General features: G+C 35.7%; 1 protein-coding gene and 1 non-coding gene across 3 annotated transcripts in view; both read right to left on the bottom strand.

Annotated features, from left to right (window-relative positions):
* Nucleotides 1–16,705, bottom strand: part of DIAPH3 (diaphanous related formin 3) — a 522,354-nt gene that overhangs the window by 277,777 nt on the left and 227,872 nt on the right. For both annotated transcript variants that reach the window (XM_066380803.1, XM_066380804.1), the window contains 3 exons: nt 12,748–12,843; nt 5,630–5,724; nt 1,454–1,555 (listed from right to left, as the gene is read on the bottom strand). In XM_066380803.1, the coding sequence (XP_066236900.1) occupies nt 1,454–1,555; nt 5,630–5,724; nt 12,748–12,843 (293 nt within the window). The remainder of the gene's footprint in view (nt 1–1,453; nt 1,556–5,629; nt 5,725–12,747; nt 12,844–16,705) is intronic.
* Nucleotides 6,321–6,484, bottom strand: LOC136404499 (U1 spliceosomal RNA). The gene has a single exon (XR_010751267.1). It is a non-coding gene; the product is annotated as a U1 spliceosomal RNA (small nuclear RNA).

The raw sequence follows: 16,705 nt of genomic DNA, 5'->3' as shown, positions 1-16,705 counted from the left end.
TAGGTTTGGATCTCTAGTTTTTTAAGAAGAACATAACCTAGTTACTTTAAATAAACCTAAAATATTTGCTAGTTTGAGTTCATTCTTCTGTGACAACCACTAGAACATGGTTTTAAATCTTTTTGGTGATGATATGCAACATAAAAAGTTAATTGTTAAGCAGACATTTTCATATAAACTTGTATGTATTTCAGACTTAAGGTACATGGGAAATATTTCAGAATCATAATTTTACATTTTATTATTATGATTCAAGAGTCAAAAAAAAATGGCCAAAAATTAAAACTAAGTAGTCTGATTAAAAATGTATTCATTTATTCTCATACAGAAGACACTGCAAGGAGAATAGTATATAGGGATTAAGAGAAAGACAAAGTGATTGGTAATAGAAAATAAAGCAAACAAGAAAATTCTGGGAGGTGGGGGAAGGAGAAGAGTACCCAGAAGAATTAGATTAAAAATTAAAAAGCATTTTTGCAAATATAGTAAGTTAAAAAGTTTTATAATAAGAAATAGAGGACTGTGAAGAGGAAAAAACCTGGCTCTTTTCCTTCTGTGTTCTACTCAGTTTTGTGAACTCAGGACAGGGGAAGGGGGAAGACACAGCAGGGAGGGCTGAGTAGAATGGGTTTAGAAGAGACAGGAAGGTGTTTAAGAGCAAATGCCTACAACATCCAAAATATGGGAGGGAGACACAGTCCTTCAGTTAGTCAATCGAAGTATCAAAATACTATCAAATGCAATTTCATCATGCTCCTAGAGGTTGGTAATAATACATACAACTAAAGAGGGAGAAAAAAATCATATATATAAAATAAAACACTAAAATATCATGATAACTGAGTGTAACCAACCTCAAAATGGTAATTCAATGGCAGGAGAAAAGAGCAGGAGAAAAGAAGCTTGATAAAAATCTTAATTTGAGGTTGCAGCACAGCTAATACATAACACTGGCAAGTCTTCTCACTTCTTCAGACCCCAGCTTCTATAAATAGGAAGCTAGAACAAGAGGATTATCAAAGTTTCTGAAGATTTTTAAAATGTATTTATTTTTCAACCTCATTGCCAAAAAGCAAAACAAAACCGTATTTGTAGTTTCAGATCTAAAATATGAGATGAACTGGAGTGATTACAACGAGAAACTGAACTCTTGCAATATGTTAGAATGCATACATGCAGAATAAATCAAAATTTTCATCTTACATTATGACATTAAATAGAGAACATAAAAATCACGTTTATACTTTTTAAAGACTTCTCGAACTTTACTTCAGGCTAGAGTTTCAATATATATCTTAATCAAGATAATTTCCCATCAATATCCTTAGGTTAAAAGAAAAGAGATGAACATTAAAGGTTGTGAGCAATAATGATGTGGAAAGCCTGACATTTTCTTTCCTGTTATCCACGTTATTAAAATCCCTTCCAAAAAGAGAGAACACTGAGTACTCACCACAACAGCAAACTGCTCTGGTTCACTTAAGTTGTTATAGTCACTCTTGAACTGAGACAATGAACTTAATTGTTCTTGATCGGGAAGATGCTTTATTAAGTTCTAAAAATTAAAACCAAAATAAATTATCTTCACTAAATATGTTTCTCGAATTCTAAGAAAAAAATTATTAATAAAGTCTGGGAAGGATATCAGTAAAGAAGTTAATCTTTAATTTCTAAATAACCACCCTTTATACTAAGCCTTAAGCTGCATTCTCTGCATTTTGAAAGCAATTTTCTTCTTCTCTATCCAGAGCTATTATATATTCAAATCAAGCACTCCTGAATGTTTATTTGATTAGCTATATAATTGAGAAAGAAGAACTCAACCTATACCAAAAAAACAGCTTTCTCACCTGGGTAAATGTGATCAATTACATTTCAGCTTTAGGGAATTAAATGTCAGAAATTTCAGGCAAAGCCAAATATATTTTAACACTTCACTCACGGGATAAAATAAATTATCATATTGCTACTAAAAGGCAAGGAAAAGAACAGAAAAGAAACCAAAGGAATTTTAATGACAATTCTTGCAAGATTTAACCAATGTGAGCATGGGATTCATTAAAGAAAAATGAAGATATCTGTAAAACAAAGACTAAGTAATTTTTCTGAAGTGAAAGAAAATTTGAAAAGGCATCGAAGACACAGAATGCTATACCTTGCAGTGAAAAGCATATACGAATACAGACCCTTTAGGAACTGAAGTGCCTGTGGCTGTAACACCCTGTGCCTATGTCATCCACAGCCCAGAGACCAGAGATTCATTTGGTGGTCTGGCTCCTTTGTCCATGCACAGCCTTTCCCAAGCCACACAACACAGACCGGAGAAACACTCCCAATGGAGAAAGGCCAAGGGAATACACATAATTATGCTTCCCTGTTATCATGTAAATGATTACACAATTCCTTGGACAAATTCTATATAGATTCTCTGTGTCCAAATACAATCGACGAAAATAATGTTATAATAAGTTAGTGTATTGATAATAAAATTAAGAAGAAAAGAGTGGTTGGTGCTCACAATCCCGAATTATAGTATTGGCAAAGCATGCAAGCCCAAATTCAAGTACAAATTTAAATTAAGCCTACATCATGCCATATATATTAGTGGAGAAAATAATTCCTCAAAGTTGTTATTAGTAAAAAATGTTAGAGAATGTTATATATCAAAGTAGTTAGATTAAGGAACAAGTTTTTGACTCACTGTGTATTTTTGAACAAAAACTTGGTTGACTGGCCAAAAATAAGCAAACAACAAGTGGCAATTTAAGATCATCCCTAAAAAGCATATTCACTATTAATACTACCAACTGAATAAAAACATTTAGGTATATGATTTTCCCACATAAATAGAAAATTCTCTTAGAAGAACTGCCTGAAACCAAAAGACCTGGTTTATATTTTCTTTTAATCATTCTAGTTGACAGCTGGATTATTTGAATTATTTATTACATGAGGCCTCTAAATTTCCTCAGCACTCTTTAAATGACCATTGAAGTCTCTTGAATAGTTTTTAGTTAATATATAATTAAATTTTAATCTCTCATCAGAAATTTATTAATTTTTCACTTCATTATTTTTGCTTCCCAAAGTAATAAAACTGCCATAGTTTGTAAGAGCTCAGGCCCCACTTTCCTCTGTCTCTCCCTTTTACCGTAATCCCCACACACTTTACAAACCCTAAGACCCTTTCCAACCACACTGTTCACACTGCCCGCACACACCCAGCCTTCCCCTGAAAGCTCCAGGTGTCATTACTGCCAGGATCACGGCCCCTCGCTGATCACACCGTTCCGCTGCCTTCCTCCACATCCACATCCACACTCACCTCCACACATACACTCACCCAGCACTCCCCGAACACATTCTGTGCTTCTAGAGCTGTTGTAAACCAGCTATTTGTCTTGTATTTAGTTCTCTCTATATAAAAACATCATCTCCCTTGTCACACTATCAATTTCAACAAAGTAAAGTTGGTGTCTGATTGAACCTAACAGTGCCCTGCACATGGTGGGCACACATTCTCTCTCTCTCTCTCTCTCTCTCACACACACACACACACACACACACGTAAATAAATTAATAAAAGACTGATGTAACAAAGGTAAAGGGGTAAAGCATGAGGAGGAAAAACAACACAATACTGACATTGTGTTATGTATGGGTAGAGAGAAAGGTAAGTAAAGTGCCAACATGAAATCATGACAGTGAACATCACCTACCAAACAATGACTATTACAAAGTAATGCTCTTCCCACGCCCTGGTCAACATAGGCAGTTCTTCATTTTACAATAAGTAGCATATTTTTAAAATAAAATAATGAACTTCTAATACCATAAAGTTCTTGTTTTTTAATATGAATATATCTTTGCATATGTCCAAAGTAAAATTTTAGACTTCAAATTTATAAGACTGGTTTTATATTTAGTAAGAATGGTAGGCAGAATAATGAACCAATCTCCCCCAAGATGTCCACTTCCGATCCCAGAATCCCAGATCCTGTGAAAATATTAGGTTACATGACATTGGGAAGTCCTACAGCTGGCCTTAAAATATAGAGAATATCCTGGATTACCTGATGTGGCCAGTGTAACCCTAAAGGTCTTTGGTGTAGAAGAGGGAGACAGAACAATCAAGAGGGAGATATAACTAGGAAAGAAGGAACAGAAAGCTGCAACGTTGCAGGCTTGGAAGATGAAGAAAGGTGTCCACGAGCTGAGGAAGGAGGCAGCCATGAGGAGCTGGAAAAGAAAAAACAAAGTCTTCCCGAAAGCCTACAGAATTTCATACAAGCCGGCCAACCCTTAACCTTAGCACAGCCAGGCCCAGGCCAGGCTTCTGCTTTATAGAAACACAAGATAACACACATGTGTAATGTTAAGCCACTCAATTTCTGGTAAATTATTGTAGTAGTGATAGCTAATATATTCATCATTTATATGGAACTCAAGTGTTCTTTGGACAAAAATTTCAAATGCAAATAATTATTTTTCCATCTCTACATAACAAAATTCAGAGGATCATCCAAAATAGTTGTGCAAGCAAGTTAAAGCTACTCCATAAATATTATATTTAACAAGTATATTATAATATATAAACATGTGTTAAGTAGAAAATTTTTCTTTAAAGGAACTTGGAATCAGTTAAAAAACAAAGCATATATACAATCAACTACAACAAAGACAAAATTCTAGTAAAAAAAAAACTGCTCAAGTACTTTTAAATAAGAGTGTTGAATTAGGCAGTTTGTGTGTCAAGAGATTCAGAGCACAAATCCCCTCATTTAAAAAAAGACAGGTCAGGGAGGCTAAACCAAGAACAAGTCCTAAGGTTACTATTTATTGATTAATTAAAATGTCTACAATAATTTTAATTGTCTGTTGACACTAACAAATAATCCTTGTTGTCTGGTTACTGCTAAAACATCACTTCCCTTCCATTATAAAAATAAAAGATAGTAAACTGAACATATCATCCTTTTGCTATATAATTTGCGGTTTGATTCTCCAACTTCAAATTCTATCCAGATATGTATTATTGATGCTTTATGTGGAATTTGGCAAGTAACTGACACCACAGCACATTCCTTAAATAATACTGTGAGTAGAAACCATTTTGAACCTCTTTCAGCCTTCTGAACAGATTCAGAATACTATGAAGACTAGCTGTGGTATTCACAGGAGCACAAGTGACTCCAGTAGGGATTGTTAGAAATGAAGAGAACTATCCCACAATCTTTTATACTAAATAATAATACAGCTTAAGAAGACAGAGATGCCTGAGAAAAAACACACTCAAAAGATTATACAAATAAACATAAATTAACATATTACAAGTCTTAACTATAACAAAAACAAAAATGTAAAATTAACCAACCTGACGTTCAGAAAACAGCCATTTAAAATAACTGAAATGCAATCATTTTGATAGTATTATATTTAGTTTGTAGTTAAGAGACGATTCAGAGTTTTATCTCCTGGCAATGCAAAAGTTATGCTAAAACTAATTATGCGGCAATGATTTTCCAGTTGAATGATTTGGCTTAAGAATTTTGCTTCACTTACAGATTTCGATTTAATGAGAATCCTGCAATGAAATATTGGAATTTAAGCTCTCGGCCTGTTTGTTTACCTGAATCATAGACTCTGCCAAAAGAGTTTCATCCACTTCCAGTATCATCGTTTTGATTTCTTCATACGGCACCCGAAAAGAGCTCAGGAAGATGGCTAAGGGGGAGGGGAACGGGTCATAATGAATAAGAAAGGAGGTTGAGGTTTAGTCTATATGTAAAATCAAAACTAACTCCTAAAATGAGAGATTTTAAAGCATTTAATACAGTTACTATTGGGGAAACTTTCATTAACACATTTTATATCCCTCCAGTTTTAGAACTAGTGTTTAAACAAGAGTACTATATCATTATGCTGATTCCAGGTTGATTTTTAATGATTACTTATTAGCTTATCACAGAAATGGTGATAATTTTCGAATAACTAAAAATAAGATGTTTGGTTCACTATCAAAATATCACATTATAAAGAAAAGAACCATAAAACCCCAATACGTGTTTGCAATATTTGTTTAACCATGTGTATTTTAGCATGTATAATATCTTTATTTATTTATATTTTTTTAATTTATTCATTTTTAGAAAGAGAGGAGAGAGAGAAGGGGGAAGGAGCAGGAAGCATCAACTCCCATATGTGCCTTGACCAGGCAAGCCTGGGGTTTTGAACTGGCAACCTCAGCATTCCAGGTCAACACTTTATCCACTGCGCCACCACAGGTCAGGCTGTATAATATCTTTTTCTTTCTTTTTTTAAAGGGGAGAGCGCGGACGCAGTCCCCCACTACCACAAATTATGCAGTCAAGTTTCCCACATTTGGGGAAATCGCAGGGGTCAGCACATCCATAGTGCAATGGATAAGCCTCGCCCTGGGAAAACCACCTTCCTGATCATGGTATCTCTCCTGCCAGGTAAGTATTGTATAATATCTTTTAACGCTACTCAATAGTTCAGAAGAAAATATTTTAAGAAAACTGCTAAGCAGGGCATTAACAGTTTTACAAGTTTTAATGATACTTTACTGTTCAGACATATTACAGATATTATGCTAAAGAACTAGCCTTTGCATGTAACTAAAGCTTAAGTAGACAATATTAGAAAATATATTTTCATGGAAAACTATCCAAATGAATTATATGGGGTAATATGTTACTACTGAGAAGTCCAACATTATTTATTTTTGAAACCCATATATCTGATGTTAAAACACAATGATTTTCTCAAAAGCTACTGAGGGATATAAGGATAATTTCACAACATTAGATGCAATGCTTTTGCTGTCCTCTCTTTATTCTACTATTACTGTGTTTCTTCTCTCCAGTGACCAATGTCACTTCTTGAACATGCCAGAACTTGCTAACCACTAGCCCACTAATTTATTTTATATACTGAACTTACATACTTTCTCAGTATTTTCAAATAAGGACACTATTTTCCATAAAACTCAGAAAATATGATCTGCTTCTTTCTTAGAGGCTGTATCCCAGATTCCGGGGAATACCATGTATCATCTACAGCTGAATCACAAAGGCCATTGTGTTCTTAACACCAGCTTCATTCACACATTGTGGAGCTCCAGCAGCCATAAGTCTGGGATAATAGTACCATAAACTATCTAAAAAAATGGGTATGTGTGTGCAATCCTTAATATCTGAAGAACAAGATTAAATAAAGGATCTAACTGATACTGTAACAGAGATTAATGGAATTACAAAAGGATAACTACACAGCAGACATTAGAAAGAACAAAAATAGGATAACTAATATGTGCTCTTGAAGATTAATTGATAAATAATTGATGGAGAGGGAATAAAATCTAAATCTGAACATCGCGTACAAAACAAGTTGCATATGGTGGTGGAGTTAAATGTAAATATTAACAACAGAAGGGATTACTAAAAAAATTAGCATAGCAAATTAGCTCTTTCATGGTTAAAGAACTTGTCAATCATAAAAACCAATGGAAAACACATGCAAATATTGATATTTGACACCATGAAAGAAAAACGTTAATGTCAAAGTTAAAACAATTAAAAAACAAGGAAGCCGGGAAAATAAACGTGCTTCAAAATTCACAGATCACGTTTATTTACATTTAGAATCCCATGAGGTCCAAAAAATGGGCAAAATGTATGTATACAAAATAAAAAATAAAAAAAAATAACAAAACTGACCAAAATAAATGATGTACTAAACCTCAGAAGTAAATTAAGAAAACAATTTGTTAAAATATAATCTGAATAGAAAACAGTAATATTAATCAGAATTCTTAAAATAATTGATTCCATTTGAGAAACAATAAATTCCACTCAAGAAATCTAGTCTATGGAAACAACATATAGACAAGATTATAACAATTAAATAAAAGTCATCAAAAAAGTAGATAGCTAGATAGATGATAGATAGATAGATAGAATTCCTCTAAAGCATAACATAGTAATTGAGAAAGAAGCGATAGTTTTATATTTGAGGCAGTACCGTAGAGAGACACTTAAAGAGAGAGACATCTAAAAATATACATTTTTCATCTTAATATTAAATGCATTTCAGAACTGTCCTGAAAGTAAGAAAAGTAGAAATCTAGGGAGAAAATAATTATTATAAAACATTGGGAAGGGGGAAAAAGACATTACTAAAAAGAAACAAACAGATTTACGGGGAAAAAGTAGAATGATTAGAAATCATATGTATAAATAAAACTGCTGAAATTATAAATAAACCTATGGATTAAACATCAGATAAAGAGAAAATTCATGACATGAAAGACCACAAAGAAGCTATCTAAAGTGTAACATAAGAGATGGAAAAATACAAGGTTACAAGATATGAAAAGTCAGTAAAGACACCAAACTCTACTTAAAGTTCCAAAGAGAAATCACAAAAAGAATAGAAAAGAAGCATATATGAAGAGAAAATATCAGAGAATTTTCCAGAATTAGAGACACAAAATATCAGATTAACAAGTTTCAACAAATCTCAAACATAATAATTCTTTTTTAAAGCCACACTAGATAGATCCTTTAAACAAGCATTTGGGAGATGGGAGAGTGGGAGCACTCAGGCACTGCTGGTGGAATGGTAAATTGGGACAATCAGAGAATAGATATACTCAGGGCAGGGGTCGCCACACTTTCTCTATAAAGAGCCACATAGTAAATATTTTATGATTTGTGAGCCATACAGTCTCTGTCACAGCTACTCAACTCTGCCAGTGTAGCACAAAAGCAGCCATAAACAATGTGTAAATAAATGCACTGGTTAAGTTCCAATAAAAACTTGTGTAAAAAACAGGCAATGACATGATTTAGCCTAAGGGCCATCATGTGTCACATCCTGACTTAGTAACTAGTAACAACAAAAGTGGAAAACCTTAAATTCAACCAAGCTTTGAATGAATAAAGTATGATATTCAAAATTTACTTTGCAAATGGACATGCTTTATTCTTTTACTTTCTTCCATATTTATAATTCATCTACTACTTTCAGGTGTTAAAATAGCACACACAGTAAACACATATTTAGAAAAACTGAACTATGGTTTTTAACTAGTTAATGAATAAATTCATTTGTGGAAAACATTTGCTATAACAAAGGGGGGAGCAGAAAAGTTGAAATGGCCTAATGTCTAACACACTATGCAGAAGACAGCACAGGCCTTCATTTCTTTTTTAATATTTAAAAGTTACTGAGAATAATACAAGGCTCAATTAAAGCCTCCAAAAGATCCATTAATATTAGTATTTTTATTAACATGCATCTTATCCTTCAAACTGTGATTATATGTCCCAGTGGGGAGCTTTGAGTTCAGTGAAGGAGTGTAAAGTGTGCAGATTTTGGAGCCAGTCACACATGTTTCCTGCAAGGGACTTATAAATATTTAAACCTTTATGTTAATTTGTGGAATCCTAAATTCCTCCTTTATAGCTCTAATACCCCCTCCAAAATGTCTGACACCTGGTAATACTCCTGAGCCATCTCTTAATTCTAGAATGGCTGAAATTTTATCTTTTATTAACGCTGGGACCAGACTCTTTGTCTAAACCTTTATGAACTCAGAACACAGGAAACCTAACCCACCTTTATGTAAACAGCTAAATAAATGATTTTTGGTCCTTTCCTCAAAATTCTATAGAATATTTCAGTGAAGAGGAATCTAAGAAAAATTATCTTAGATTTCTAAGTGACAAGATAGTCTTGTCATTATCAGAAGACTCTTCTCAGAATTCAGTAAATTTAAAGACTGAATTTTATGAACAAAAAAGCAGCTGTGAATCAAACTATAATTACAGTAAAGATTTTAAGGCTGCTAATGCTTCTTAAAGTTTAAATGATAACACTTGATGCAATCAGAGAGGGCAAGAATACTACTGGATTACATCATGACAGTATAAATTCTGGACTTTTTGATCTTATAAATGTGAGTAATAATTAAATGAATGAATATATAGCCTCTAGCTAAAGCAACCAAAACAGTATCCTGCTCTATGATAATATGATTTGGTTATCTCTAAATAGGAATAAATACAACATATACCTATTTGGACATTTTCAAAATGAGCAAACTTAATCAAGTCACTAACCTGCTACACCAACCAGACTCCCTGCTTACAGTGTCAACGCTACTACCTAAGTGATGGGCCATAATAAAGATTAGAGAGCCAAATACAGAAGAAGCACATAAAGGTAATTAATAATTGCCATTACAATTAAATCTGAAATCCCATTTAGCACATATTCTATAATATATATATCTAAATAATCCTTAGGAACCCTGTTTAAAGAGTCACATATTCAACCTCAAGATGACTATGTAAGCTAACTTATAATGGCTGGCCCATCTAAAAAGCACTCTGTATAAAGTATTTCTTCAGTACCCATAATGAGGCTATTTACAAAGGCAAGACTTGTAATTTGTAATGCAGGTCATGGACATTTTTCAAGAAAATGACCACATCTCTTTCAGGTCAGAGAACACAAAACTCTTTGACATTATCCAAGTTAATAATTCTTTGAACTTGGACAATTGTCCTTTAAGGGGGAAATTCTCTAACATAACTGTGTTATATAACAGTCCCCTAAACTTCGGCACTGTAAGCACAAAACAAACAAAAATGTGATTTCTAATTCAGACTACATGTCCATCACACACATCAGAAAGAAGGGACTCTTATTTATGGTCTTCCCACCAGGGTGAAGGACACCACGCTGATCACCATTCTGGGTGAAGGGAGGAGCAAGGTGCTTCTCCCACCAGCATCAAATGCTTCCACACAAAAATTACCTAATCTCCACTTGCAGGGTCATTGGCCCAAGCAAGTCACATGGACAACCCCTAACATGAAAGACGCAGCGATGTACCTGAAATAAAGAAAACAAAATACTGGCCAACAGCAGGACTGCCCTTACACTGTTGCGGGGATCTCAGCAGCCTGCACTACAGAAAAGGATGGCCGTCCATCACAGTGAAAATGAAAGGAAGATTTCAGAACCTCCACAAAAGGAATACCAACTCTGCCTGATGCACACATAGCCTTAACTCCCTCTTTAATCAACAGCACAGATCTTTACTCTCAACAAAAAAATTTTGTTCCAACACTTGCTAAAAGTTTCCTTGAGGCATGAAATAACTGAAAGTCAGGCTCAGAGCCATGTTATCTGCTAATGCCTCTAGTGATCTGTTCTCCACACTCTAGTTCACTTGCACCATCAGAAAGGAATATACACGGGTATTATCTCCATTCCAAGCAGAACTGTCTTTGATGCATTAAGCAACAATTAGAAATGAGTTAGAAGCAAAACTATTTGCCCTCTTTTCCCACAGTAATTCAGTGTAGAAGACAATTCAATAGTATTTAGCTCCCTGTAACAGTAATTAAATGTAAAATATTACCAGTCAGTACTTTTGAGGAAAGGCTTAGAACTATTCAGATGAAATAATAAAATTCATTTTACTCATCATTCCTTATTTCCATTAATATTCCAATGTCTTTATGTGCGATCAAGTATTATAAATAATAGAGGTTAGGAAGTATAAAAGAATAATCCACTACAAGTTTATTTCAAAATATGTCATCATTTACTACCTTTCCAACAGCATGGGTGAAACCTGGAACCTGGAGAGCATTACGCTCAGTGAAATAAGCCAGTCAGAGAAAGAGAAGTACCATACGGTTTCAACTCATATGTGGAATCTAATGAAAAAAATGAACTAACAAGCAAAATAGGGACAGACTCATACCAAGACAGCCAGCTAATGCTGTTGGGAGCCAAAGAAGACTCACGGACACGGACAGCAGTGTGGTAACTGTGGGAGTGGTGAGGGCAGAGGAGGATCAATTTTGATGGCAAAGACTTGGCTTGGTTGAGGAGGGGACACACAATACGGTGTAGAGATGTGCTGTAGAATTGGGCTCCTGAAACCTGTATAGTTATGTTAACTAGTGTCACCCCAATAAATTCAATTCAAATGGGATGGGGAGCCCTGGGCGGGTGGCTCAGTGGTAGAGCGTCGGCCTGGCGTGTGAAAGTCCCGGGTTCGATTCCCGACCAGGGCACACAGGAGAAGTGCCCATCTGCTTCTCCACCCCTCCCCCTCTCCTTCCTCTCTGTCTCTCTCTTCCCCTCCCGCAGCCAAGGCTCCATTGGAGCAAAGATGGCCCGGGCGCTGGGGATGGCTCCTTGGCCTCTGCCTCAGGTGCTAGACTGGCTCTGGTCACGACAGAGCGACGCCCCGGATGGGCAGAGCATCGCCCCCTGGTGAGCAAGCCAGGTGGATCCCGGTCGGGCGCATGCGAGAGTCTGTCTGACTGCCTCCCCGTTTCCAGCTTCAGAAAAATACAAAAAAGAAAAAAAGAAAAAAAAATGGGATGGGGAGAAACTTCCTTAATTTTTTATTTATATTATACCTAAAAAAGAGAATTTAAAAGATAATTTTCTTTTCAGTCATGAAAGATATATATTTTTTCATTCTAAACACTTTTCTTAGTTTTATTTTATAATATGCATTAATCTTTAGTGAAGAATTTATACCATAAAATACCTAAAGGAAAATCATATTGAATTTACTATGCACATTATAAAAAATAACATAAAATTTAAAAGTCATAAAGAAAATGAAATAATTTAAAGGAACCAATTCTAGAGTGCTTCACTAATTTAACAGTATTAAAATCTTATACTTACAAAGATTCTGAGCAACCTTAGAATCAAGGAATTTTAGTTCTTTAATTTTCTTTTTAAGAGCCTTCTTCTCTTCCAAATCTTCCTCTTCTCTTCTCTCTGTAAAACCAAAGAGTGAACCAGGTTAGCAGTGGTAGGCATTCAACTGCTAATGGGCAGGATATGGACCTGCTCTCTTTAAGAGTCTAAAAAAGATACAAAGCTTTTAAATCACATAGTTATAAAAATAATTAAAAAGCAGATATCCCAAGACCTGAACTATTTCACATAGGCCCTGGTGGATCTTATGCTAGAAAAACTAAGAGTAAATATTTGAAGGTCTAAAAGGAAAAACAAAAGTAAGTCTAATTGTCACTATGAAAACCAATAGCAATGAGTACAAGAATAAGAGGCCCTGGCCGGTTGGCTCAGTGGTAGAGCGTCGGCCTGGCATGCAGGAGTCCCGGGTTTGATTCCCGGCCAGGGCACACAGGAGAGGTGCCCATCTGCTTCTCCACCCCTCCCCCCCTCCTTCCTCTCTGTCTCTCTCTTCCCCTCCCGCAGCCGAGGCTCCATTGGAGCAAAGATGGCCCGGGCGCTGAGGATGGCTCTGTGGCCTCTGCCTCAGGTGCTAGAGTGGCTCTGGTTGCAACAGAGCAATGCCTCAGATGGGCAGAGCATCGCCCCCTGGTGGGCATGCCGGGTGGATCCCGGTTGGGCACATGCGGGAGTCTGTCTGACTGCCTCCCCATTTCCAACTTCAGAAAAATACACACACAAAAAAAGAAAGAAAGAACAACAAAAAAAGAATGAGTACATTTGACTCATTTGAACAACATATGAGATACAATTATAAAAAATACATAGACTAACACTAAGGATGGGTGAAGAAGTTAGCTCTAACAGTGCTAAACAAAAACAAGCACACAGCTGTGTCACGTGTGACACACCATGCTCATTATTTAGAAATATAGCTCAGAAACACTGGAAGAGTAGACTTTACAATTTTTCCAAACCTTTAAAATATAGTCAAATTCTGACACTCAGCTTATTTTAACTGAGTGTTTTAATATCAACAAATGAACTTAATCTCTTTATCCTTGGTAAAAATAAGTAAGTAAATAAATAAATTAGAGAATGCATCATTTTAAACAATACAGCACAGTATTTGAGTCAAGGTTAACAGCTGTAACCAATAAAGTAATCCTACCATCTTTTCTCTTGTGTCCATAGTGCTCCTAACCAAAGTCAGTCACCTCACAAAATTTGGATCTTGATAACAAGGAACAGTGGAACCAAGTGTTTAATTAGATATGTACAAATAAATCACTAATGTTAGGAGAAAAAAATAACTTCAAAAAGCATCTTCATATATAAAGAATGGCACATTATAATTATATAATTTTTATATCAGAAAAGCATATTTTAATGACATCGTTTGGTACATAATGTAAGATGAGTCAAATGTCATATATAGTTTTCAAAATATTTATTAACTAATTTTCTCTATCATTTTATGAGTAATTATCAATCTTTCTCAATTGATTTTACATTAGTTTTATCCTACAATTGTGTCTGAGCTTCTAATTCTGTTACACTGTTTTTCGTATTACCCTGTGTTACTAACACTGTTGTAAGCACTGTTAATCTTACTGACTGTGCAAACTTTTCTTCTCTTTCTAAATTTTCTTCACTTCCTCACTCATTTCATTTCCTTTTCCATGTGAACTTTAGAGTAATTCAAAGTTTCAAAACTAAAATCCATTTCAATTGTATTTTAATTGCATTTGTAAATAGATTAGGGAGATTTGACAGGTTGGCAATTTTTAAACTGCCCACTCATAACATGACATGTGGCTATAATTTTCAACTTAACAGAGGCAACCTATATATTTGTTGTTAGTGTTAGTGTCCTAACTACATCTAAATTATTCTTTTAAGTATTTGGGGGCAAGTGTGGATTAATCCTATTCTCCCCCACTATACTTTGTAACTAGCTACTGCTAAAATATAGAAACTCAGCTGAATTTTGCATATACCTTTTATAATCAGCTGCTTTACTTATTTATTCTGTCATTTAAATAAGGAATATTTATTAAGATTAGTTTGTGTTAGGCAATATAGAAATAACACTAGATACAACATGGATGGACCTTGACAACATTATGCTAAGAGAAATAAGTGAACCAGAAAAAGCTAAGAACTGTATGATTCCATATATAGGTGGAACACAAAATTGGGACTCATGCACATAGGTAAGAGTGCAGTGGTTACCAGAGGGAAAAAAAGGGAAAGGAGGGAGGGGGATGGGCATAAAGAGAAACAAATAAATGGTGACGGAGGATGATTTGACTTTGGGTGATGGGTATACAGTATAATTGACTGACCAAATGATGTGGAGATGTACTCTCTAAATCTACATACTCTGGTAGACCAATGTCACTGTTTAATTGTCTAAATAAAAAGAAAGAAAGAAAGAAAGAAAGAAAGAAAGAAAGAAAGAAAGAAAGAAAGAAAGAAAGAAAGAAGTAACACTAGACACAAGAGACACCCAGCCTCTCAGAATTTAAGAACAAACAGAGGTGAATACAAAGTAAACTGCAATTACAATATATAGATACATCTGCAGTGTTTGGTAAGGACTACAGGAGAATAAAGAATAGCCAATTAACCCCCACTTGTCAGGAACAGTCTTCATGGAATAAATAATATCTCATCACAAATTCACAAGGGAAAAGGAGATAAACAGGTAAGAAGGTTTGGGAGTGAGGAAGGTCAAATGATGGTAGAACAGTGTTCAAAGGTTGAAAAGGTGCAAGAACATGAAGAGCACAGAAAGAAACAAGAATAACGAGCAGAGAATATTGAGTAGAAATAAATACACCAGGAACTAACCAGGCAAGACCTTTTAAACCAGGTTAAGATGTCTGAATTTTATCCTCCAAGCACTTGAAATATAAGTATGTGAGAGACATCAAAATAATTTTATTTTAGGAAAAACTCAGGCTTTTGAAGGTGAATTGAAAGAGTGGCAAAAAAATGGCAGAAGACCACACAGAAGGGAGTGACAGTAATCCAAATGACAGAGAATGGCACCCTCACCTACAGTAGCAGCAACTGGGCCAGCAAATAGGGATGAGTTCTGAAGGGATGAGCCCACATCTGTCTCCAGAATTCCAGACCTTGATGTCTAATGGGCACCTCCAATGTGACATGTCCAAAACTAAACACACCTCCCTCTCTCTCTCTCTCTCTCTCTCTCTCTCTCTCTCTCTCATATCACACCTACTCTTCCAACAGTTTTCCTCATCTCAGAAAATGCTCTTGCTGCAATTTCTCAAGTCAAAAAGCTTGAAGTCATCCCCTTTTTCCTCAAAACCACATTCAATCCCATCAGTAAATTCAGCCACTCCAACTACAGAATACTCACTAAAATAAGCACACCCCATCTCCCTGGCTACTACGTCTCCCCTGCTGTGGCCACCATTCTTTCTCACCTGAACCACAACTGCATTTTTTTTTTTTTTACACAGAGACAGAGAGAGAGTCAGAGAGAGGGACAGACAGACAGGAACGGAGAGAGATAAGAAGTATCAATCATTAGTTTTTCGTTGCGACACCTTAGTTGTTCATTGATTGCTTTCTCATATGTGCCTTGACCGGGAGGCTACAGCAGACTGAGTAACCCCTTGCTCGAGCCAGCGACCTTGGGTCCAAGCTGGTGAGCTTTTGCTCAAACCAGATGAGCCCGCGCTCAAGCTGGAGACCTCGGGGTCTGGAACCTGGGTCCTCCACATCTCAGTCCGACGCTCTATCCACTGCGCCACTGCCTGGTCAGGCCACAACTGCATTCTAACTCATCTCCCACTTCTAGGCTTAACCAGCGGCAGTCTCTTCACTGCAATGTCGCAGAAGATTCCTGTTAAACCTTAATTTCACTTAGTGGAAAAGACTTTCGTGACTGCCTTAAACAGGTAGCAAC

Source organism: Saccopteryx leptura, chromosome 4 (assembly GCF_036850995.1).
Source record: "Saccopteryx leptura isolate mSacLep1 chromosome 4, mSacLep1_pri_phased_curated, whole genome shotgun sequence".
In the NCBI taxonomy this organism is placed as follows: domain Eukaryota; kingdom Metazoa; phylum Chordata; class Mammalia; order Chiroptera; family Emballonuridae; genus Saccopteryx; species Saccopteryx leptura.
The sequence above is the reverse complement of the archived record's forward strand: the minus strand, read 5'-3'. Positions and strand labels throughout refer to the sequence as shown.